At 49.5% G+C, this 24,184-nt stretch overlaps 9 protein-coding genes across 9 annotated transcripts; 4 read left to right on the plus strand and 5 right to left on the minus strand.

The window, feature by feature from the left end:
• Positions 1-2,314: 2,314 nt before the first annotated feature.
• On the plus strand, positions 2,315-2,880 carry CIB22 (NADH dehydrogenase [ubiquinone] 1 beta subcomplex subunit 9; the record flags this gene model as incomplete). Its single annotated transcript, XM_032025784.1, has 5 exons — positions 2,315-2,337; positions 2,399-2,531; positions 2,619-2,697; positions 2,759-2,800; positions 2,858-2,880. The coding sequence occupies 5 exons, from the start codon at positions 2,315-2,317 to the stop codon at positions 2,878-2,880; spliced, it is 300 nt and encodes a 99-aa protein (XP_031877648.1).
• A 537-nt stretch (positions 2,881-3,417) lies between these two features.
• On the minus strand, positions 3,418-3,964 carry hh2a (Histone H2A; the record flags this gene model as incomplete). Its single annotated transcript, XM_032025785.1, has 3 exons — positions 3,418-3,473; positions 3,529-3,821; positions 3,909-3,964. 3 exons carry the CDS (start codon positions 3,962-3,964, stop codon positions 3,418-3,420), a joined length of 405 nt encoding a protein of 134 aa, XP_031877650.1.
• A 2,580-nt stretch (positions 3,965-6,544) lies between these two features.
• HTB1 (Histone H2B) lies at positions 6,545-7,150 on the plus strand (the record flags this gene model as incomplete). Its single annotated transcript, XM_032025786.1, has 4 exons — positions 6,545-6,707; positions 6,799-6,870; positions 6,922-7,009; positions 7,060-7,150. The coding sequence occupies 4 exons, from the start codon at positions 6,545-6,547 to the stop codon at positions 7,148-7,150; spliced, it is 414 nt and encodes a 137-aa protein (XP_031877649.1).
• Positions 7,151-7,526: 376 nt separating this feature from the next.
• On the minus strand, positions 7,527-10,027 carry SQS1 (the record flags this gene model as incomplete). The annotated part of the gene is made up of 4 exons (XM_032025788.1): positions 7,527-7,983; positions 8,051-9,491; positions 9,560-9,601; positions 9,682-10,027. 4 exons carry the CDS (start codon positions 10,025-10,027, stop codon positions 7,527-7,529), a joined length of 2,286 nt encoding a protein of 761 aa, XP_031877669.1.
• Positions 10,028-10,713: 686 nt separating this feature from the next.
• ATG4 (Cysteine protease ATG4) lies at positions 10,714-12,276 on the plus strand (the record flags this gene model as incomplete). Its single annotated transcript, XM_032025789.2, has 4 exons — positions 10,714-11,272; positions 11,372-11,540; positions 11,611-11,838; positions 11,889-12,276. 4 exons carry the CDS (start codon positions 10,714-10,716, stop codon positions 12,274-12,276), a joined length of 1,344 nt encoding a protein of 447 aa, XP_031877670.2.
• Positions 12,277-12,529: 253 nt separating this feature from the next.
• CGGC5_v013846 (DnaJ-like protein subfamily C member 21) lies at positions 12,530-14,268 on the minus strand (the record flags this gene model as incomplete). Its single annotated transcript, XM_032025791.1, has 3 exons — positions 12,530-12,649; positions 12,703-14,104; positions 14,156-14,268. 3 exons carry the CDS (start codon positions 14,266-14,268, stop codon positions 12,530-12,532), a joined length of 1,635 nt encoding a protein of 544 aa, XP_031877667.1.
• Positions 14,269-15,166: 898 nt separating this feature from the next.
• On the plus strand, positions 15,167-17,465 carry TRY3 (Transcriptional regulator of form adherence 3; the record flags this gene model as incomplete). Its single annotated transcript, XM_032025792.2, has 7 exons — positions 15,167-15,254; positions 15,345-15,410; positions 15,773-15,790; positions 15,855-16,022; positions 16,103-16,852; positions 16,935-17,234; positions 17,323-17,465. 7 exons carry the CDS (start codon positions 15,167-15,169, stop codon positions 17,463-17,465), a joined length of 1,533 nt encoding a protein of 510 aa, XP_031877668.2.
• A 255-nt stretch (positions 17,466-17,720) lies between these two features.
• Positions 17,721-19,619, minus strand: met-7-0 (Cystathionine gamma-synthase; the record flags this gene model as incomplete). The annotated part of the gene is made up of 4 exons (XM_066152999.1): positions 17,721-19,249; positions 19,301-19,365; positions 19,417-19,511; positions 19,572-19,619. The coding sequence occupies 4 exons, from the start codon at positions 19,617-19,619 to the stop codon at positions 17,721-17,723; spliced, it is 1,737 nt and encodes a 578-aa protein (XP_066007669.1).
• A 1,134-nt stretch (positions 19,620-20,753) lies between these two features.
• Positions 20,754-22,580, minus strand: CGGC5_v013849 (uncharacterized protein; the record flags this gene model as incomplete). Its single annotated transcript, XM_032025794.1, has 1 exon — positions 20,754-22,580. The coding sequence occupies one exon, from the start codon at positions 22,578-22,580 to the stop codon at positions 20,754-20,756; it is 1,827 nt and encodes a 608-aa protein (XP_031877666.1).
• Between the last annotated feature and the right edge of the window lie 1,604 nt (positions 22,581-24,184).

The raw sequence follows: 24,184 nt of genomic DNA on the forward strand, positions 1-24,184 counted from the left end.
TATAAAACCCTATAAATTAAACTACTTTAAATATTACGAAGATTTATTGTAATGTAAGGGTCTAGGACAAGGTCGATGCCATTGGTCTAGCCTACTACTACGAGTACAATAAATCTTCTTGAAGAACAGGAAACAGAACCGTATCCTCCCTATTTCCTGGGCATTCTTATAACCTTGCCATTGACCTTGTCGATATTCCTGGAACCTTCTAGCAAATGCGCCATTGGATTTTGGTGGGTCCAATGAGTCGTGGCTGAGGGTCTTGCCGAAGGCCGAACACCGGTCCATAGACCGTGACAATTACCCCCTCTCTCCCTCTGTAGGGCTCGGAAGAGAGTTTTTGAGTTCTTCATGTTTTGATAAGTATGTTTGCAGGGCGTCCGTCTCCATCAGTTCCGTGACCGGTTCCCATGTTGGCTTTTCGTATCCCGACCATTTTACTAGCACAGAAACCTTTCCCGTAGACTTATTGTGCTTGTGGCGAAGAATTTTGTCGACATAGTAAATAAATTTCTATAACTAATAGATTAATTATTATTATTAAGTATTAACTTATGAAATATTGAATATTTAAAAAAAACTTTATAATTAAATATTCTTTTTAAGTTATTAAAGTTTAAATTACTTTTAATTAAATATAATATATAAATTAAAATCTTATTACTTATAAAAAGTTATTTTAACTTTTTTTTAATTTCAAATATTATGTAAAGATCTTTTTTAAGACTATCTATGTAAACCTTTTATAAAAAATATTTAAAATTAAGAAAATATTTATAATAATTAGTAGTAACTTTAACAACTTATAAACTTTGATTTTTATTTCAAGAGGATTTAAATTTAAAAAGTTAAAAATTAAAAATAAAAAGTTTTAAACGTTTTAAACATATTCTTAAAGAAATTAAAAAGTATTTATATTAAGGATTTATTAATAAAAAATAATCTTTATAATGTATTTAGTTTTTTAAAAATTATATAAAAATTGAATTTATATTAATAAAATTGAATTTATTAATTAAGTTTTAAAATTATAGTGGAATTTAAAATAATATTAAGATTAAAATATTTTAAAGAAATAAAAACTAATTTATTAAAACTTTATAAATAAGAAATAGTTTAAATTAAAAAATATTATAAAAATAAAAAAATATATTATTAAAAGTAAATTATAACTAGTTATTATAATTATAATTTATTAAAATATAAATAAAAATACTTTTATTAATTTTAGTTATTAATCTTATAAAAACCTACTTATACCATATTTTAATTAAAGTCATTCTTAATTAGTTTAATTTTTAAATTATATTTAATACTAAATTTAATATTAATATTACTTATTTCTTAAATTTAAAATACTTTTTTTTACCTTTTTAAAAATTTAAATATATTACTTATTTAGTAGTTCTTATTATTTAAAACTATTTCTTTATTTTATTACTTTCTTAAAATTATTTTATAAATAACTAATTTAATTATACTTAAAATAATAATATATTTCTTTATTAAAGCCTTTGTTTATAATATTATATAAAATATACATTAAGCTTATTATTTTAATATGTCTGTTTATATATATTTTAATAAATACTAAACTTATTCTAAAAGCTATAAACTAATATAAATTAATATAAAATATTATAAATATAATATAATTTATTTAGTTTTTATATAATATTCTATGTAAAGTTTATATATTAAATATAATTATAAAAAATTAAATACTTAATTAAATAGTTAAAAAACGCATAAAATAATACTTTATATAAATAGTTAATTTAAATACTATTTATATATTTTTAAAAATAAAATAAAAATAAAATAAAAGTTTTATTATATTTTACTTTAAGTTTTAATTTTTTTTAAAAGTATAATCTGTAATAATAATTCTTTAATTATTAAATAATTTAATTAATAATTAAATAAGTTTAAATAAATAGAAGCTATAATTAAGCTAAAATAAAACAGTAAGGTGCTTTATATAAATAGGATGTCTAAGCTATATAGATAACTTAACTAGTCTTTATACTATAGTTACTTAGCTATAGCATCCTTTTAATAAGCATACCCTGCGCTCATACCTAATTACTGCCTCAGGCTAAAGGTTTTCAGTTCAGTGCAGCCCCACATATCTAGTCAGCCTTGAGCGCCGCATACCTGTCAGCCGCACGGCTTGGACATCCTATTACCTCCGCGCCATTTGTCGCCATTGCGAATTCTTACGCTGCCAATTCGCTCCGGTTTACTCGGGTGGCAGCTGACGCATCAACTTCCCCTCCTCTCCCGACCTAACGACGTGACCTCTACCGCCGACATGTCGACTCGCCAAGCGGCCTTGTGAGTCCTCTCAATGCTTAGACTCCATGGGGAGTCACTGAGCTGACATGTTCATTCATAGGTCGCTCTATCGACGTTCCCTAAAGCTCGCTCTCGATTGGGCAGTCCACCGTCATCTTTGGAGGGGCCAGGCCCTGTACATCAGATCTCTTTTCGAAGCAAACCGCGGCGTGACGGATTCGCGGCAGAAAAGGGTGAGTTAGTCAAGGTGATCTGCCAGATGAATGTGGCAATGGTTGCGCCAGGTCGCCAGGAACAGAAGCTAATTCGCTGCGTAACAGGAGCTTCTGTCCGAGACGGAAAAGCTACTGGCGAGATGGAAGCACCCAGAGCCGTACGTGCATCCCACGGCACCCGGCGGTTCGTCATCCCTCGACTACACGATTGTTCGTTGAAATGGTTGCTGATAGTGGTTCAACAGGATCGAAGTATGAGCGTAACCTCCGTGCTCCTATCTTGGACCGTAAGTTTCGAGCATGTCTACTATTACCTCATTACGGCACGCTGATAAGTCCTCTAGCCCCGCGCCAATTGAAGTTTTGAGCGATGGAAGCAGAAAAAGGAAGGCATTGATTCTCGGATTCGGCGACGGTATGGGCATGCATGTATCCCAATTCAGCACTATTTGCCAAATCATCAGAATTGTTCACGCAGAAACAACCCTGTCGTAATCCACATTCGAGGTTGCTAAGACATCGAATCCAGATTGCATGCCGTGATACCCCGGCGTGCGCAGATGTAGGGGTTCAGAGCCTGAGGCGGTTTCAATATCGCACGGCTGAGGACTACGCCGGAAGGCCTGGCTGCGGAAACACTAACAAATGTCCCGTGTCCAACCCAACCAGACATGTGGCAACCATTCACTGTCCGACATCATGAGGCACATGAAAACAAGCCAATAAATAGCAGAAAGTGATCTTCAAAAGGTATTCTCATTCGTAACCACAGCTTCCGCTGCCGTGGTATTATTGTACAACCCAAACGTGAAAATCAACCATGAACCCTGAACCGTGACCCCGATGTCATGACAACCCAAAGCAGCCGACCAGCACGAAAGAAAACCAAACCCACGAAACCCATTTACAGTTCTTGGCTCTGGTTCTTGCCAGTCTTGCCAGTCTTCTTGGGCAGCAAGTCTATGAACGATGTCAGAATAGAGGTACAGAACATGCTCTATAGGAGCGAACTTACTCTGGTGGATGTTGGGCAAGACACCACCCTGGGCGATGGTGACGTGGCCCAAAAGCTTGTTCAACTCCTCATCGTTGCGGATGGCGAGCTGAAGGTGACGGGGAATGATACGGGTCTTCTTGTTGTCGCGGGCAGCGTTGCCAGCAAGCTCGAGAATCTCAGCGGCGAGGTACTCGAGGACAGCAGCGAGGTAGACGGGGGCACCGGCACCAACACGCTGAGCGTAGTTGCCCTTGCGGAGAAGACGGTGGACACGACCGACGGGGAAAGCGAGACCGGCCTTGGAGGAACGGCTGAGGAGATGTTAGAGACATGTTGAACAGCGCGTACAAACGCGAAGAAATCGGTGCGCGGAGCGCGTCCTGGATTGGAATGCTTACGATTGCGCGTTCTTGGAACCGCTGGCCTTGCCGCCGGACTTGCCGCCTCCAGTCATTTTGATTGAGTTTGGTGTGGTGAAAGGGTGGGAAAATTTGAGGTTGCGAAGATTGACACTGGCGTGCGACTGGCGTGTTGGTTCGCTGGGGTTGGGGATGGAAATGTGAGATGATGAGAGAAGGAAGCGAAGATGGTGGGGAGTGAAGTAAGTTAAGTAGTTTTCGCGTTGGAGGAGCTCAATCACGGATCACCAGCGCGCAATTTAGCGCTAAGCCGAAAGCAGAAATTCCATGTTGTGGTGCATCATTTTTTTTGGAGCTTGCAGGAGCACCCAAGGTGGAAGGTACGTATCGGCCCCCCTAAAGCCGCCTGGGCCCTGCGTTCCGCTAGGGAATAAAACCCGGGGTCCTCTCCTGCTCCTCTCGACATTTCCACACCTGCTTAGATTGTCGTTATCGTTGCTTGTATGTCCGGCTGTGGTTTTACCTCGTTGTACCTTCTAATTATTTTACTGGTCCATCCTCCTCGTTCCATTACTCACTTTTCTTTCTTGATTCCACTTCCGTCTGTTATTGCCTATTTTCCGCATTTCACTCTGCTCTTCTGGTTTTTTATTTTCCCTTTTCCTCTCACCGTCTGTCTCTCTGTCCCCATTGCCCTCACAAATAACCCAATCATACTTGCGAGCACGCGAGGAAACCAATGTCGGGATCAACATGACAGCCTTAATCATTCAGGTCGGATTCGTCGTAAAACCACCCCGTACCCACCACTTTTGACTCAAGTGTCGATGCCAAATCACGGCCTCCAACCTTTGTTCCCGAATCCGTTCTAAGCTTTGGACGCACGTATGACAACCTGTTCTCCGCGTTTTTGTCCCTTGAATAAGCAGGCGTACTCACCCAGCTATGCTTATGAGGGGTGTGGTAAGATTCATTATGTGCTTCCATATGAAATCCATGAGGTACAAATTCCCCCCTCTTCTCTCGCAGCGTGAGCCACCTCTACCGTAAATACACGCGTGTTCTGGCCCAAGGCTGGAAAGAGACCCTGAAATGCTAACGAGACGGCATGCTCCAACGCCCCAGTCGGCTGGATCCTCTGCAGCCTAATGTGTTGGTTTACTCTAACCCACGCATTCGGGCCCGTCCCGACAAACAGATTCAGATCCAGCGCCCTCTCTTGGTCCTTAGGAACAGCTTCCTTAGGGTCCGAATCCCTGCGTGGCATCCGTGATGTGTTAAATGACTTAGCCTTGTGGCAATGGAGAATGCTGAACTCGGAAGAGGGGGGAAAGAGGGGCTAAGAATCGGAACTGGAGGAATCCACCGATTTGGCTTCTGCGGTGGTTCGGACTCTGGCGTTTTTGCGACGGAGAGGACGCGTCGCGATCTAGATTTGTCTCCACGCTTGGCTATTGTGCCTTGGCCGCCAAGGCTCCCTTTACTTAGGTACCTTACCTAATGCTGGATCGGGGGATTTAGTGTCACTCGAACAGACTGTCACTGGGTTCAGGTACCATCCACCCGCGTTGAGGGCAGTGACGCGTACCTACCTCATGGTGGAAACTTTAGCACGACATCGCGTTCGGCGGTAAATCCCATGCAGGAGCGGAAGCGGAAGAGACAGAATAATCCATTCTCTGCCTGTCGTGTGGCAGAATGCGCTCTACCTATGCAGGCATTAGGAGTGGGTAGCGACAGGATGTGTCTCTCGAGTCCTGAGATAGGCAAGCACGATTGATTACAGTTAACGCCTATTGCTCATGATTTATACTGATGATGCATAGTCACCCATCTCTCAACTTGTATGCACGTTGACACAGTAGACTACAAATTATTTCGATTCTAATTCGCAGCTTGTGCGTTTTTCTTGCCTCACGATGTGTTGCCGAGGAGTCTCCTTTGCGACAGATGGTGGATCTGCATTCTGGACCTGAAGTCGTTGTTCGGGAATGAGAGCATACGCTTTGCTCCTGAAGTCCTGAGTTGAGCACTAACGCCAAACTCCATCCAGTCCCTTGTCCTCAAGAAGCATCGGCAGCAGGCGACAGCTTTCCCCCAGAAATTTCCTGATTGGGCAGTGCGCAGGTTGCGTTTCCCTTCTATTTTCCCATGCTTTTGCCTACCCGCCGTACTCTGGGGGATTCTTGGGCGTGTTTCCTGGGCTGTGATTGGTTCTGATCGGTAAACCCGCCGGGTGACACGCGAATCACGAGAAAAAAAAAAAAACAGTTACCTGTCTGCACGTATTTTTTAGCGCGGACGCGTGTGTATCCTAGTCCGGCAGCCGCTGTCGCGGTCTCCACTCATAACCCAAGGCTGGCTGTTGAAGGACACCCGGGTTACTGTCGCGCAGCACGGCACCCCTGGTCCACCAGCTGCTGCCCACTGACCACCCACCCCCCTCCGAGGCTCTTCCCCCCAAAATCACTCTGGCCTCGCATCAAATCAGTAATGCCGCTAGTGCCTGTCGCGTCCAGCTACAAAAACCCAGTCCACCCCCCCTCAATCTTGTCCATCCCACAACATCTCTCTCACTTCATCAACCAGCCTCACAACCCGTCGTCAGACATCGCATATCTCAACCACTTTCACCACCACACAAACTTCCACTCTCCTCCAAACCAACCGTCAAAATGCCCCCCAAGGCCGCCGACAAGAAGCCCGCCTCCAAGGCCCCTTCCACTGCCTCCAAGGCCCCTGAGAAGAAGGATGCCGGCAAGAAGACCGCTGCTTCTGGCGACAAGAAGAAGCGCACCAAGTCTCGCAAGGAGACCTACTCTTCTTACATCTACAAGGGTAAGTCTTTTCAGCTTTCCATGTTGCGTTCCCTCGCGACGCGTGCACAACACGCGCATAATTTGCACTCCAATTTGCTAACTCGAAACAGTCCTCAAGCAGGTCCACCCCGACACCGGTATTTCCAACCGCGCCATGTCTATCCTGAACTCGTTCGTCAACGGTATGAAATTACGCTTCGCATCGCAGGCGCGTCATTCTAACATACACGCAGACATCTTCGAGCGCGTCGCCTCTGAGGCCTCCAAGCTGGCCGCCTACAACAAGAAGTCTACTATCTCGTCCCGCGAGATCCAGACCTCGTGAGTTATTCGCTGACCTTGGCACGGATCCATTTGTCTGACCACTACAGTGTCCGTCTTATTCTGCCCGGTGAGCTGGCCAAGCACGCCGTCTCGGAAGGCACCAAGGCCGTTACCAAGTACTCTTCTTCCACGAAATAAGGGATGCTTGCGCTGCTTTTCTTTTCGGGCATTGGATTTTACTTGGCATTTGGGTGTCATGATGAGACCTGCCAAGGTTCCCAATATCCTTGGAGTCTCTTAATGCGTTACGGATGGTTTGCTTTTATTGGGGGCAATGTCTTCACGGTCAAACGGGGTTTGCGGGCTGTACAATACACCTTGAGAAATAGGGTTTTCGGACGAATGAATTCGTGCACATGAACACAACACCTGGACCTTGGCTTTTGAACGTTTTGAAATTACTCTTCCAAGCCGCTGACCTGGTGCTGGCTAGTCTGGTGCACCTAGCCCAGCCCGTGTGCCATTCGATACCGCTATACGGAGCACACCATCTCCCGAACGCCGGCGAAGCATGTTATCCCAAACCCGCCTTGCTGCGCTTGACGATATGGGCCACTGGCTGCAAGATGCCTTTGTTATTGAGCGCACCGAGGGCGGTGCCGCTGCTCCAGCCCATTTTTTCCAGCATCGCCCGCCCCTTGTTCTCCTGGCCCAGTTCCGGCGCCGATCCGCCCACGACTTCTCCATCCCGATAGATAACGCCTGCATGCCCGCCGCCTCCCCCACGACGCGCTGATTGTTTTTGTACAGCGGCTCGGAGGGTAGTATCATTGCGGGGGAAATACTTGCGACCGACACGAGCGATAGCGGCATCAAACACTTCCTCTGCAAACTTGGCAGTTCTAAGGGTGCGATGAAGCATGGGGCGACGTTGGTCGCCTGACCCGGTTGACTTGGATTTGATGTTAAACTTGCTCGCCAGCTCATGAATAACTTTCCGGGCATGATTGTCCATAGGGGGTAACGTGAGGCTGCGCGCTGCTGTCAGTTTTGGGGTCTGTTGAAGACAAGTCGGATAGGTAGCAACTGCCGACTTACATGGTGTTGGTGCCTAGGAGAAATGTCCGAAGTTCATCGGCAATCTGGTCTAGACCCATGCCATGGGGATACTTCACCCTCAAGTCTTCAGGGTTGACGTTCTTTCCAAGTAGGCCTTGGGCGCGCAAGGCCTGTCGCTCTCGCTTTCTCTCGGCCTTCTTTGCGCGGTCATTCTTCCAAGCCGCCAGCATCTTCTCCTCAAGCTCCGAATCAGATATGTCGAATACTGGGATCCTATTTTTAGCGCCCTTGCCCTTCTTACGCTTTAAAGCAGGTCGATCCCAATCCATGAAGTCGAAGCCATCGATCTCACCAGCAAATCGGTCTGCCGCTGAACGAAATAGGTCATCCTCATCATCTTCCTGATCGCTGATTTCGCTGGGTAGAATTGCCTCTTCACCGTGAGACGCATCGAATGAACCCAGGCTAGGCAAGTCTGTGTGGAGAGAATCTCGAACTGCATTGTTGCCGCATACGACTTTGCCTTTCCCGGCCTGGTGATCTTTGGGTGCGTGGTCGGCAATCCTGTCGTCGTTCAAACCATCAGCATCGGTTGCTATCTGCGCCTCGCTGCTATCATCCGACAAAGAGTTTGCCTGCTGGGCTGCGAGGGTATCGAGAGACCCGTCGATACTTTCAAATTCGCTGAGGGAGCCGCCCAAGTCTCGTCGAGAATATGCGTTTGCCGGTAGTAGGCCTTCGCCATCGCCATGCTCCCGCATGTTAGCAATGTAGTCTGCAATCAATTCCTCATCGGCAAGACGTTTTGCTGCTCTTGCGCCTCGGGGTTGTTTGCGCTCGAGGCTGAAACTGTCATCTGCCGAGCCCTCCGTATCACTATTGCTCGGTAGGACGGTCTGCTCCATGGCCTTGATCTCCGTACATATTCCATGTAGGTTGAATGGCTTCTCTGTCCCGCCGGAAGCTTCAGGAGCAGCCTTATTACGGCCTTTGAACAAAATGACCTCCTCACTCGAGTCGGACGCGGCAGGCGAGGCGCATCGGAATTCAAAACCAACGGCGACATTGTGCTGCAAGTCTCTGTCACCTGTGACATCAAGAAAATACGGCAGCGACTCGGACGCCTGCTCAGGCGGCTTGGGGGCGAGATCGATCTTGAGATCTGGAAGAGCAGTGGCATCCGGGTCCATTTCGTCTGTAGATGTCGCCATGGAGGTTTCGTTGTCGATTCCTGGCGATGTTCCCTTAGTCTCGTGGAGCTGTGTCGCGTTGTCTCGAGACTGCAGGATCAACTTGTCGTGCGCTTTGTTTTCGAGTTGAGCAGCCTCGGCTTTGTGCAAGATCTCTTGTTCCAGTTGCTTGAGGGGCTCGATAGATCCATTGCTGACAAATTTGACAGGTTGATGTCGTAGTCTCGTATCGGCACTCCAGGGCGAGGAACGGTGCGCGGTGCTACGGGCCTCATCCTGCAACGTAAACCCTGGAACAAAGGCGTCAATCTTGGTTTACGGCACATGAATTCGTCAGCTGGGAACAGTTTCAACTAACCGGTCGAAGCAGCGTTGACTGAGGCAGGATACCGATCCGTAGCTAGACTAGGTCGCAATTGAAAAGACCTGCCTGACAGTGCTCTCGCACCGCCTCTCTTGCCACGACGTGGCATCACCTACGCGTGAACCACTGCTGGTAGGGAAAGTTGTGGCTTTGTTTGTGATTGAGAAAATTTCCGTGGAAGAAGCCCCGTGAGAGGGCCTCGGGAAACGAAAGTCGACCTTTTCCGAAGCTAGGAAATCCAAACTTTCGGCCGTCGATGGGAATCGTAGGTGGGGGGGGGCTCTGACGCAAAACAAAAAATAGAGCCTGGATGAAGGTGACCACGCACGGGTTTGAGCCGCTTATCGATAACACGGGTGCAGGTGGGTTGAAGTGGGGCACGTTGAGACGATCAAAAGAGGACCATCTCGGTGCTCCGTAGTCGTCCATTAGTCGTGTGTCGCCCAATCGCCACCATAGCATGTTAACGAAATACAGGTGGCGATTAGGTAGAAGACCCGCTGACATGCCAATCATGGCCCCATGTGGCTATCAAAGGTAAGGTTGGTACAGTGACTAGCGTACCTCACATCACTAAGCCCCGCCATGCATACACCAGGTAGGCCGATGCGTCACAGGGCCACTTGATTGTGGCTGTTACCCATCGGCTGGGCAGCTTAGGGAGGACCTTCTCAACCTACACATCCCATCTTTCCTAACGTCGCCTGGCAAAGGCAAAGTATGTGGAATCCGCTGTACCTATACGTTCTTTGATCTTAGTAGCGAATCTACGAACTGAGCACTGTCTTACCCCGCAGATCCCTCCCCGTCGAGCCTCAGTGTACGTATTTCTGTGCCTTACCCCAATCTGCCTTCTCCGATATACTCTGTACACAGCAGATGATCACCTTGCTCCTACCTAGCACTGTTCAGCCGTGTTCGCGCGATCACGGAACCATCAACCACCGGCGAGGCTCAGCCCAACTCATCACGTCGCTCTAGAACTCCTGGCGACAGCGCGATACAAGCAGTGTCCACTGTCAACAGTCACCTCGCGCTCGCCTCTGTGTCTTCGATCTCAGCTTCTGTTTCGGCTGCTGACCCCCAGACGCAAACACCAGCATCCTCTCGGCATTTGGACCGAGCCTATACTCTCGATGGCATCCGCGATGGCTGCTGTGGATCTCGGCCGGTACCGTCGAATCATGCAGATATTCTGGGATCCTGAGCCTACAAATGACTACCGGGTCGACCTTCCCGTCTGGTGCTTGGGTCGGTCATACAATCTAAGCACCAAGGCTGGTAAAGATAAGGGCAGCCGTGGCCAGACGCAGCCTACAACAGACACTGCCAGTTCCCAGACCAACGTTAATAGCCCATCACCAGTGCCCCCAGCTCTGGGTCCCGAGACTCCTCCCGATTCAGTGTCCAGCAGTTTCTCCTCCTCTTTGGCGTACGACGATGATTACGCTGTTCAAGATGGAGGTTGGCCCGCTGCATTCTTGGATGATTTCGAGTCCAAGTTCTGGATGACGTATCGGTCCGAATTCGAGCTTATAGCCAAGTCTACTGATCCTCGCGCTTCATCAGCGTTGTCCTTGTCGATGCGGATCAAGAGTCAGTTGGTTGATCAAAGTGGGTTTTCATCCGACAGCGGATGGGGTTGCATGATTCGGTCGGGTCAGATGCTTCTGGCGAACGCGATGGCTATCACCAATCTCGGTCGTGGTATGTCCTGTCTGCTCTGCGTTTCAGCCCTAAAACCCCTGGCTTCCATAATGGGTGTCGCCGATGCGTGATCAAGTCGACTAAAAATGGTTGGTCCAGATTGGCGACGAGGTGCATCACGAAGTATGGAACGTCAACTACTTTCCATGTTCGCCGATGATCCAAGGGCGTCTTTTTCGATTCATCAATTTGTCCAACACGGCGCAGTTGCTTGCGGAAAATATCCTGGGGAATGGTTCGGCCCGTCTGCGACTGCCCGCTGCATCCAGTAAGTTATATCTGACTGTGGTCCATCTGGTTATGTTTGAAGTCACAGATGATCTAACCACCGACTGCAGGTCTCTGACCAACGCCCAAGAGCAACCGTCTTTGAGGGTATATTCTACTGGCGATGGACCGGACGTTTACGAGGACAAATTTATGAAGATTGCGAAGCCTGATGGCACTCGATTCCATCCGACACTCATTCTGGTGGGCACGAGGCTGGGTATCGACAAGATCACACCTGTCTACTGGGATGCTCTGATCGCTGCTCTACAGATGCCACAGTCCGTAGGTATCGCCGGGTGAGTGGTCCCGGATACAGGAGCTTGGTGTGGTACTAATTCTCCCGCAGAGGCCGGCCATCTGCCTCACACTATTTCATAGGGGCACAAGGTTCCTTCCTGTTCTATCTAGATCCCCACCACACGCGTCCAGCTCTTCCTTATCATTCGGATCCATCAAGATATACTGACGCGGACATTGACACCGCCCATACCCGGAGGCTGCGGCGATTGCATGTCAGGGAAATGGATCCTAGCATGCTGATTGGGTTTCTAATCAAAGATGACGATGATTGGTCCGAGTGGCGACGCAATGTTAAGCATGTGCAAGGCAAGGCCGTGATACATGTCGCAGACAACGATCCTGTTGCTGGAGTAGGCGGTAAAGAGAGAGAGAGTGCGATTGACGAGGTGGAAACCCTTAGCGATGACGATGGAGACACTATCCTCGATGTTTGAGGCGAGCAAGGCGCACAGGCGGTCAGCAAACCCGTTCGGTGTCGGGATGACATTTCTTTATTCGTGATCTGGGCATCAGTCTATCCACGACCAGCACATTGAGGCGCAACAGGGCCGGCCGGGGAACATTAAAGGCTTCTTTTAGCAGCATCGGTTTGGATGCATGGATTTGGACATTTTAATTTAGCGAGATGCTACGGGTACAAGTCGTAGTACGCGGAGATGGCGCGGTACTGCTTCCTATTTAGGTAATCTATCGCTTCTTCCTTCTACCCGTAGTCTTCGATGTCGGTGTCGCGTGGTCCAATTCTCGAATGTGGGTAAAAAGTTTCGTTTTGGAGGAGAATGTTGATTGACAAACACCACAAGTGTGCTTTGAGTCCATTAGCGACGATGCAGAGCGGGAAAGGACAAGTCGGAACTTACTACGCCGGCCTGAGACTCCCCCGCTGCCTCACGAGCTGCCTTCTTCTCGCGTTTAGCCTTGGCCTTGCCAATTTTCTTGGGCTGTTGACGATCGTCGCCATCGTCGCCAATAGAGAGGGGCCCGATGAGATTGGCAACTTGGTCACTGTCAGGCTTGCACGTGCTCTCTTGTCTACTTTGCCGCAGTGTCGTGTCGTTGGAGAAAAGCCGCTGCTCTACCTCGGCGCGGGAAGCATATTCATCATCGTCTGGGGAGTCCGAAGCAGCGTCAGAATCGACGGCTTCTTTCGCTGTCGATAAGGTGACGTCCGGCACACTCTCCTCCCCATCAACCTCATGCACATTGTCACTCTCCAGATTTTGAAGATCCTCGAGCTCTGCCTTGTTTTCCGCCTCACTTTTCTTAATTTGCACCGTGGAGCTTTCTCGGAGGTTGAGATCCATATCTTCGTCTCTCATTTGACGTCGAAGTTGCTGAACTGCCCTCAGGTGCTTTTTGCTCCGCTCATGTGCTTCAAACGACTTTTCGCTCTTGAAAGTCTTGTTGCACACGACACACTCGAGAACTTCGACCTCTGATTCCTCCTCCTCGCTTTCGGGGAAATGACCACCGGCGTCCGCATCATCCCGAGCCTGGGCCCAGTCGGGAACAACGGCGTCAGAAAGCTTTTCAAGATTGGCGGCACGCGAGCGAGCTGCCTGAGCAGCTGCGGCATTTCGCAGAGACTCTTGGCGTTCCGCAGCAGTCTGGGTGTTGGGAAGGTATCGGGGGTCGCGCTTCCGTACAAATGTGACGAGAAATCTTACGGCATCGTTGAAGTCGCGAATGGCTTCGTCGCGTAACTTCTTGTTTTCCTTTTCCATATGACGGCGTACACGACGATCAGGCGCATCTGACACTCTGTACTTGTCCTTCCAGGCAAATGTCTTTCGTGTCGAGAAACTTGCCCAAGCACCGTAAAAGGGCTTGGCGACATCCTCATATCCATCGTCGGAAATGCCAAATGTAGGATAGTCAGGCATATTTCCGGGCGCATACTCTCCAGCAGCGACTTCTTCGTCCAGTAGGTGATCAAACGTTGCCTTTGCGATGCCGAAGAACCCGGACGGTTCGTCCGTGAAGGGGACAGTGGCATTGAAGCGACGGATCAAGGAGAAGATATCATCCGTGGAGGTAAGCTTAACGTTATTGAACTCGGACCCGAGCCCATCTGCATCTTCTGGGTCGGCACCACGCAGAATGGCTTCGCGATGCGAATCATACCATGCTCGCTCTTGAGGGTCGGAAAGAACCTCGTAGGCGGCTTGGACCTCGGCGAAGCGTCGGGTGGCATTGTCGACGTCGCCATAATTTCGATCTGGGTGGAGCTCTAAAGCACGCTTCCTGTAGGCCTTCTTGATCCTACAGAAAATCAGTATAAGGAAGGCTTGGAATTGGAATAGGATGGCGCACTCGTCATCGCTGGCATCGCGCTCGACGGCGAGTAGCTCGTAGTAGCATGTTTTTATGGGCTGAGACGCCGTCCCGGCCGTTTGGTCGCGACCGGAGGATTGTTGAGCGCCCATGTCTTGTTACGACTATGTGATTGTCGCCTCCAGTTAGGTGATGGAGCGGCAGTCTTGATTTTATAACGCCTGATATTTCGGGAGAGTAAAAGACGATCCAGCGAAGATGGTCGATGAAAGGCAGCCTCCAAATTCGACGTGATGAGCCGGACCAAAACAAGACTTAGAAATCATCGAACTATACAGACCTACGCCGTCTCGGTACCATGAATCTCAACGTTGGGCGCAGGCTTGGTTGTGAGTTGAGGTGAGAAGGACTTCGTTTTCTTCAACCCGAGATGTCGCGGCCAATCGAGCCCGATGAGTCATCCAGCGTCCAGTTCACGGGATATCAACTGCGAACTCAATGCAGTGGACAAATCAGTTTTCAGGCAGCCAGGGGGTCTTGTATGAGTATTCGTCTCTTCACACACACCTATAGCTACGAGTTTTCAAACATACATTGCAGTTCCTCCATATTATCTAGCTGTCGAATAAGATACACATACAACATAACCATGTGACAGAGACATGTCTTAGTAAAGAGTTTGTGACTTCACCGCACCGTGCACTTTAATGCTCCACTTGTCGCGCTGTGACCACTGGCCACTACGCAGGTTTTTTTTTTTTTTTTTTTTTTTTTTTTTAAAAATCCCGCCATCTCCGGGCGAAAAGAAAAAGAAGGCAATTCTGCAGTTTCTTTTCATTCAATCATACCTAGTTGCAGCTTAACATAGTTCTGACCTCGAACCTCGAAAAGACGGCATGGCGTCAACAAGTTGCAAGATTATGCCGCTTCCACCGGGCCACTCTACCCGTCCGGTGCTGCTCCCCCTTCTTAGCTACACTCAATACGGCTCCAGCGCTGTTTTCACCGTTCTGCAACTTTTACCTAGTATCTACGAAGCTAAGCAAGGATATGTTTGAAACGTGGCTTTTCCCGATTCAGGGTTACCAACTGAAGTACAAGCCCAGCCTTGTCTTTAATGGTCTAGACTCTGGAGTTGGTGAGTTCGAGGCGCGGTTGGCGATAACGGATCCACGGATTACTGAATGCCACAAACTCGGACCATTGCAGGCGCTAAACCAGCATGTAGGTCTACATGTGGTACCTCGGGGAGATGACGTGGGCTGTCGTCTCTTTACCTACCGAAAGTGCCTGGGTAGGTAGCGGAACTCCCCAGCGTAGGTGCATCTACCCAAGCGGCCTGTGCCCGCCGTACCTGTACTTGCACCTGTCACTGACGCCACCCATGTCCCTGCCCGTGACAGCTGCGAAAGCTCAGCAAGTCGGGGGGAAGAACAAAGAAAGAAAATTCGTTACGTGCCTATTTGCTCATTATATAGCGCAATCGTCGCCTTAACACCACCCGTGGTCTATCTTCTTGATGCCTTCCTACCAACAACCCAAGGCCAGCAACGCTTACACGGGAAAGCCATGTCTTCATTCGGCGCCAAGACTGTCGTTTTCGTGTACTTGCACTAGTGATTTGATGAGCCATGAAGTTTGCCCATGATTTCAAAGAGACGCTCAGGCGGGAAGGTACGTGCCCCTTCGCGTACATACATGTCCCCGAAGAATGAGACTGGCTGACAGTACCTCATAGGTTTCCCACCTCACTGGGTTGATCTCGCCGTCCCATATAGCCAACTGAAAAAGGTTCTCAAGCGCGTTTCTGGCGAGTTGAACGATCTTGGACTCGACCCAGAGACCTTGCGTCAACTCCTCGACCCTGCTGTTGATTCGCCGCTGGCCGCTAAATACCGTCTCAATGGTAGGCTCTCACCCTCTTTCAACATTTGCAACCGCCGCTCGTACAGACGTCCGCACCAACATGTGTTGACGATTTCTCAGCTGCTGGAAATTCCAAATTGCTACGACCCAAGCTGACTGTCGAGGTCCACATGTGCGATGGCAATGCAGTAGATGCCTCATTGACCCCTTCGTCTCGCGCTCTTCTTCAACGCATTGCCGCACTCCAGTCTCCTATTTCGGAGGGCGACTTTGACATGGATCAGCTGCAATCCTCAGGATCTCAGTCGCCGGAAGAGGCTTCATCAGAGTCGCTCATCTCTGAGTCTGACGTGACCATTGCTGCCGTGGAGGCCAGGTTGTCTACGATCAAGGATCAACCGGCACCTTTCGAGAAGTATGAGCGCATCGAGGTACCCCTTGTCTTTGACAGTGAATTTTTCGACATACTCCAGAGCGATGTCAACAACCTCGACGCACTCCAGGCCAGAGAAGAGAAGGCTATGGTGACAGAGATTATTGCCCTTCGTCAGGATGTGTCGCATCTCACCAAGCCAAGCCGACTCTCCAAAAGCGATCTCGCGAGGTGGCGGGCTATCTTTGAGTTGTACCTCGACGCCCAAGTCTTTTTCTCAACCAATGAACAGGATCATGGCTCTCGCGACAGTCAGACTGCCGCAAAACAATTACAGTGGTTTCAGGCGGAGATCACTAAACGAAATTTGGCCAATGCCTTCAAAATCCCCGAGAGCAGGGAGGCTCTAGTGCGCTTCATGAGTCTGAATGCTGTCTTGCTTAAGAATCTGCAGTTTCAGGAGATCAATCAGATCGCTATCTATAAGATTCTGAAAAGTACGTGACTTTCTGGATATTTCACTTCGCTGCTATGCAGTCAACACTAGCTTCGGTGCCAAAGGAAGACTAACAGACGCAGAGTTTGATAAGCGGACTTGTCTTGGAGTTTCCAAGTCTTTTCCGACCCAAGTTCACTCCGACAAGTTGCTGGCTGGATCCGTTGCCAAGGATATATGCGCCCAGATGTCGACCGACCTGGTGTCTGTCGTTCCGCAGATCAGCGACTACTTGTGCCCGATTTGCTTCTCTATCGCCTACCGGCCGGTTCGGCTGGCCTGTCAGCACGTTTTTTGCATCAGGTGCATCGTCAAGATCCAGCGTCGCAACGAGAAAAACTGCCCACTGTGCAGAGCTGACACAGTCATGAAAGCATCCGCAGGTGAGAATGATAGTCCCTCACAAAAACTGACTTCCAGTAAAGGTTGCAAGCCTTGAGTATGTTGCGTACTAATGGATCAATGTGGTAGACAATCTGGACATGCAGCTGGAAAAATACATGCGCAAGTATTTTCCGAAGGAGGCCAAGGAGAAACAACGCGCCAATGAAATCGAGCGAGGCATCGAGGACTACGGGCCCGAATATGTTCATTCTGAGTGCTCCATCATGTAACCATGGGCTGAATTTGGGAGGATGACCTGTTACACTATTCACTGATTTATAGGTTTCGCTAAGAGATACCCTTGACAATTCTGATACAAGTTCTCAGTAGCGAAACTGGGCGACTAAGTCGAACTTTGGACTCCTTATCCCAATTCTTCTTATTTTCATCCAGGTTGGCCAGTGTATGACTCGGTGACTCTAGCATGTCGCTGGTGTTGTTGTTATTGTTTAACAGCTGATAGCCTTGCGATATGATTGTCAAATTCAGACAACCTTCTGTTCTTCTGCTGCCTTGAGGGCAAGCGCGAAAATGTGCTTCAACTCGTCTGTTTCCTCCAGGCCGACGCTCACGCGGATCAGATCTGGGTCAACGCCCAGACCGGCCGCCCAGTCCAGCTCCTGGTAGTGCGCCAGAAGCACGTAGGGCGACGTCAGGGTGAAGTTGGTACCTAGGCTTGGTCCCTTTGCTGTCTCGAGCGAGTCGAAGAAGGCCATGGCATTCTCTTTCTGCTTGAACGTTACGGACAGAAGCCCCCCGTAACCCCCCTCGGGTAGCTTGCACAGGTCGTAATTGGGTCTTGTCGGGTTCACCTTGGGGTAATAGACACGTTTGACTAGTGGGTGGGCTGAGAGGATGTCGCAGATGGCTTCTGAGTTCGTGTTTATGCGCTCGACGCGAGACGCGAAGTCTCTGCTGTTCCGCTCCATAAAGACAACGTCTTCGGGCCAATACGTATCTTCCAAGTCTTCAGCCCAGGCAGTCTTCAGAGCCTGGTAGTATCTGCCACCAGGATTTAAGATGGCACTACCACCCATGACATTGCAATCACCTGAAAAAATCTTGGTCAGACTGCTCACGACGATGTCGGCGTACTGTAAAACATCCACGTTGACAAAGCTGCCGATGGTCTCGTCCACGACAACACCGAAATCGTATTTGTCCGCAAGACTTCGAATCCGGGACAGATTAGGGCAGGTCAGAAGAGGGTTCCCGGGAAACTCGCAGAAGAGCGCCAGAAATCGTTCCCCATCTCCTAGGCGCTTCTCGAGATCATCTAGATCTTCCTCCGAGGCATGACCGTAGAATACGCAGCCAGGGCCGAATTTTTGCAGGATTTTCAGGGTGTCCACGTAAGGAAATCCGAAGTTGATGGACTTCATGTTACCCCTGGCACGCGTCATAGCCCGGTGAGCGTTGAAGATGGCATTCATGCCACAGGGAAACAAGTGCACGTCGCCCTCCTGGAGGTCTTCCTGGCCTCTAGTGTTCTTCCCCATGGGAGGCAACGAAGTGATGCTGGCTTCCATATCAGCGGCCACGGCGCCAGCGATTCTGCGCTTGATGGCAGACTTTGCACGCTCGACGAGGGAGAGGTCAAGGTTGCGTCCGAAACGCTCTTCCAAAAAACGTAGACTCTCCTGTGCCTCGGGCGCACCTGAAGAAGTTGGTTTCGGGGCAGGATGTTTCGTATCGTCGATGGACGACGGGCGATGATATCTTCTGGGGCCACGGCAAGCCTTGCCAACCGGAGACGAAGGTCTCTCGATGGCGGTTAGAAGACCTTCCCTGAGCAGGTCGTGGCAAAACTCGGCTCGGCGACTTGATACGCCATCTCCGGTGTGTTGCCAGTACTGCTTGGTGACAGGGAATGCATCCTGAGAATAAAAGACGGCAGAAACAGTCGGCGACAAGGAGCGCAACAGGGGCGAAACGTCTCTGGACTCATTCAGTCCAAAGTCAATGACGGTGGCGTCGGAAGAGGCGGATGGATCTGAATTCTTCTTGACAAAGTCTAGGCACCGTCTAGCAATGCGGGAAGTAGGGAACAGCATAGCCTGCTGACCAGTTCGGCCATACTGTGACACCAGCTCCTCTGCCAGTGCCACTATGCTCTTGTGAATGAAAAATCTACACGGGTGGTGAGCCGGGGCTTCGAAGCATTCTTGCAACAAAACCCACCTTGGATATCCAGTTGTCATTTTGTTCACGACCCATGGCTGGCCTTCTTCATAACCTACATTCGCCTCCCAGGTTGGTAGGTGAACGCTGACTGCCTAGTGAACCGTCAGTCATTCTTACCCATCTGCAAGGTGTCGGAAACAAGCTGTCCTTACATGGGCAGTGTCAGGAGGTATAGACTGGCCTAGTTCGAAGGACGGCATTTTGGCTGGCAGGTTGCTCCCTACTGTCTGCTATTCTGCAGTGCCCGGGAAGTTAGAACCCAACGCATGTAACAATGAATCAACGGGCAATGAATATCTGACCGAGACGACGACTCACTGGGCTTGCTGAGACAGAGGTTCGCGCTGGATGCCCGCAAAAAGTTGACCGCGCCAAGTTGATAAAATGAGTCAATGCAGGGTCAAGATTAGGCCGATGAAGAAAGAGGGCCCCACCGGCGCTAGGACAGAGAGGAGACTGACAAAAACCAGGTATCCAAACGCTGTATTTGTCGTCGGTGTGTCCCCACCCGCGCTTGTGTTCGTTGAATTAGGTGGTAGGTAGTACGGAGTCGAAGGCTGGAGAAAAGTAGTAATTTGCTGTGCGTATGCGAATTCGAACTTTGCCAGCGCTTGACTCGAGGCGTATAAATCCGCAGGGATTGGAGGGGGAAAAAAAAAGCTGGGCAACGCTGTTGGCATCCAGGGTCAGCAACCTGCGGGGCGCCGAGTATCGGAGCTTGACACGCTTGAATACCCCTCATTGTAGTTGCAAAGTGCCTGTAGAGAAGGAATGCAGCGGCTCCTCACCAAGGCGCACGTCATGCCCGAGACTACATCACAACCGCGGCCCTCTCTCTGAGCACTCTGATACCAAAGCGAGTTAGTTATTGACTGGAACAATATAAAGCAACCATGGCCCATTTTTCAAATCCAGCCGGGGCGTCGCCCACGGATAATCTAGACCATTCCATACCGGCACAATTGAGACCTCACCCTCTCCTCAACAGACACATGTTTGACCATCCTTCATTGCGCACAAGAGAAAATAGTGAATGAGTGGTCACACAAAAGAACAGCAAATGCTACTACATGCAACGATACCTGGCCGTATGTAAGCGGCCCTCGTGCCCACCCCGCCCAACTTGGCATATATATGTAGATACGCACTCTGACTCATCCTCCAGTCCTCGTGCTGTTGGCCGAGTCATCTGTTAATAGTTTATAGTTCTCGACTTGAAGTTCTTAACCAGGCCTTCGCTAAACCACGCACATATATGGACTAGCGCGTAAACGCGAAATAATTGTTTCCACGTAACATCACGTTTGCAGGCCTTGCAAATCGTCTCGCCTTCTTTAGTGATACTGGCGTCTGCTCGTTCTGCTACCAATGCAGCTGATGCTGTCACTCGGAGCGACACTGACGACATCGTCCTCCCACCTGCTGCCAGCACGGCTCTCCGGCGCAGGAGCACGCGCTGCTGGCATGAATGTAGGTGCTCGTGTGGCTGGCGGATATCCAAACACCTGTTGCTGGTTGGCGGCTCGAACAATGGTTGGAGGAGCCCGAACCGGAACTTTGGTAGGCGTTCTGCTCGGCGCTTTACTTGGCACATATGTCGGCGCATGACTGGGTGCTTTGGTCGGAGCTCTGCTGGGGGCGATGGTAGGGGCCCGACTGGGAGCAGCCGTGGGTGCCCGGCTGCGGACATCAGTCGGAGCTCTACTCGGAGCATGAGTGGGGGCTCTGCTTGGAACAATGCTTGGAGCCTGCGTCGGCGCGCGGCTGGGAGCCGTACTCCTGCCCCCCAGAATGGTCTCAACGGTGGGTGGCGGCGGGCGGACGGTTGACTGGGATCTGGCACTTCTGGCCGAGACATACGTTGCAGCGTCGTCGACCACGGTACGAGGCACGGCCGACTTGCCAGCTATGCTAAGTCCAGCGTTGCTTTGGTGCTCGTAGTCGGTGATCATGAGCGGAGCCGCCCTGGGAACAGCGGTCTGACTACGAGAGTGAACGGTGCTGGCCCTCTCAAGTTGGTAACGGGACGCATGACTTCGGCCATCGTCATCGACGTCTTCGCGAGCCCGGCTGCCGGCTTGGCTGTATTTGGCCGCGTACTGATGCGGGACACGGTTGTCGGGGAGGGTCTGGTACGCTTCGGGATAGCGGATCTTCTCGACAGTTCTCTCGACCTCGACGTAACGCGGTGCGGGCCGCTGATCCGAGTACTGCTCGGGGAAGGTAGCACGGCGCTGGAAGGGCGGAGCGGGACCAGCGCCGTCAAATTCCTGGCTCGGAGCCTGCGCACGTTCCTTCTTTAACATGGTGTATGTCATGGCGGCGCCGGCGGCAGCTCCGACAGCCGCGCCCAGGAGACCTCCGAGGACGGTACTGGTCTGTAAACTGCTGCTCGGGGCGGCGGACTTGGCGGGCGAGGAAGCCAAATCATTGTTGGCTGACGGGGAGGTTTCGATAATGGAAGTGGTGACACTGCGGCGGAGTAGTGTGTACGGCTCGTTGCCAGAATATTGGCCGGCTTGGGAGGTCATGGCTCTAGAGGCGGAGGGTCTGGCAGGCGCAGCGGCGGCAGGGCGTGATGGCGAAGATTTTGCAACGTCGTAGTTCCAGTTGAGGATGCGACTGACTTCGTCGTGTGTTGATTGGGTTTTTCGAACGGTAGAGCCAGCATAGGAGGGAGGGTAGTTGGGAGGGGGTTGATATACAACTTCCATGGTGTTACCGTCCAAGTCGGTGACAACGGCGCGGTGGGTATCGCCACTTTGGGTTATGGCAGCGGGGCGGGAGATGGGCAGGAGAGCAGGGTTAGCACGCAGGGTATAGGAGTGGAAGTCGGTGACAACGGTGGGGGATGGAGCAGAGAAGACGACGCGGGACTTCTTCAGGGGCTCGAAAGAATTGCGGGCCTCGCGGATCTTGAAGACGGGGGTCGGCGGGGATGATGTTTGATCACGAAAACCGTAGGTGACTGCGGCGGGAAGCCTGACAAGCTCACACCTCGGATGGGTGGTGATGATCGTCTTGGAGTCGTTGTCGTCGTCGTCCGCGTTGGCAGCGGTCAAAGTGTCGGTGGATATATAGCGGAGGCCGAGGGGTTGGAGGACGGCCGAGTAGAAGGAGGCTGACGAGGGCAGGTGGGAGACATAGAAGTAGGGGGTCATCTGGGGCTGTCGGGGATGGGCACGGAAGCAGGCAACAATAATGAGATCCTATGGAGACGGAGACGGAGACGGAGACGGGGATAGGGATATGGACGGGGATGAAGTTGGGGTTGGTGGCTTGGCTTGGCCTGGCTACCTAGGTAGGGTAGAGTTTGGGTTGGAGGATGGCTGGCTGCTTGTTGCACTTTTGGTTATGATGGTGTACATGGACGCGAAACGTGAGATGGTGCCGAGAGGCAAGATGGGCTTTAACTATCTTGAGAGCGAGCATTCATTGCTTTGGGGCATCTCTTCCATTCCAGCATCTGAGGCGAAGAGAAGAATGCCTTCCGATTGGGATGCCTATCTGGAACTGTTTGGAAGGGAAAACAAACAAATAGAAGGCACCAGTCATTTGCTCTGCGTACGTGCCTTACCTGGCAAGAGTCTAGAAACGGGTCAGTCCGTGATGGCGGTTCCGTGTCGATGCGGCCACCAAGTGCCCATGCACAAATGCTACCCGCCAATGGAGCCTGCTGGCTGTTCGGGTCTGGCCAGTCCTCTCCGCTGCATCGCGGTCTGACTGAGTTGGTGGTCTCTACATCCAGTCCAATCCAACCGACTCCAAGACGGCCACCTTTGCCGGGGATGCTGCCGGAGACCACCAGGAGCCGTCGAGGGCACCATCTCCTCGGCCACCTAGTCCGACTGTGGTAGGTTCCTTACGTGGTAAGATACACATAGACGGATGTGCTGTAGGTTCGCCCCACCAGACAGCGAAAGAGCAACCGCAATGCCTCAGCCATTGTCAGAATTATCCTTCAACGGTACGAGAGACTGGCGGAAAGCACCCGGAGGAAAGCGTCTTAAGCCCAACCCAATGGAAGCCGCCTATACCTTACGAAAATCGTGTCATGCCGTGTCTGGCCACCACTTGGTCACCAGGCCCCGCTGCCCCATTGCCATCCCACCCGCACCACACTTCGTTCGCGTTGGAAACATGCACTTTTCCCATCCTGCTTCAACGCCCAATCCAAGGTACAATATACAGCAAGGTATAGATATAGAAAAGGACTAAGTAACCCTAGTAGATATAACCTAAGGTATAAATATAGAAGTACTATACTTAGTACTAAAAGATATAGAGGTCTCTAAAGAAATAAAAATAAAATAAATAAAGTATAAATAACTTTTCTATATAATAACTTCAACTACTAAAGTTATAAAAACTGTATTTTATATAAAGAAAATAATAGTAAAATCAGTAATTGGTATTTTCTATTTATTAGATAATATAATAATATAATAATAAACTAATAATTTAATAATTTTAATAATAACTTTAATTTAGAAAATATTATATATATTAATTTTCTATCAACTACTAAAAATATGTAAAAATTATAATTAAAAAGAGTATAAAAGTTCTTTATAAATACTATTAAATTTAGTATTAAAATATTATTAATATATTTATTTTTAGTATTAGTTTTTAAAAATAAACTAAGTTATAACTAATAAAATAAGAGACATAAGCTCTTTTTTATATTTATGGGAATTACTAATAAGAGGGGATAGATTAAATAGAGTATAAACTTATTAAAGTTCTCTAAAATAATAAATAT

Source organism: Colletotrichum fructicola, assembly GCF_000319635.2.
Source record: "Colletotrichum fructicola Nara gc5 chromosome Unknown KSG_Nara_v1_contig08, whole genome shotgun sequence".
NCBI classification, from domain to species: domain Eukaryota; kingdom Fungi; phylum Ascomycota; class Sordariomycetes; order Glomerellales; family Glomerellaceae; genus Colletotrichum; species Colletotrichum fructicola.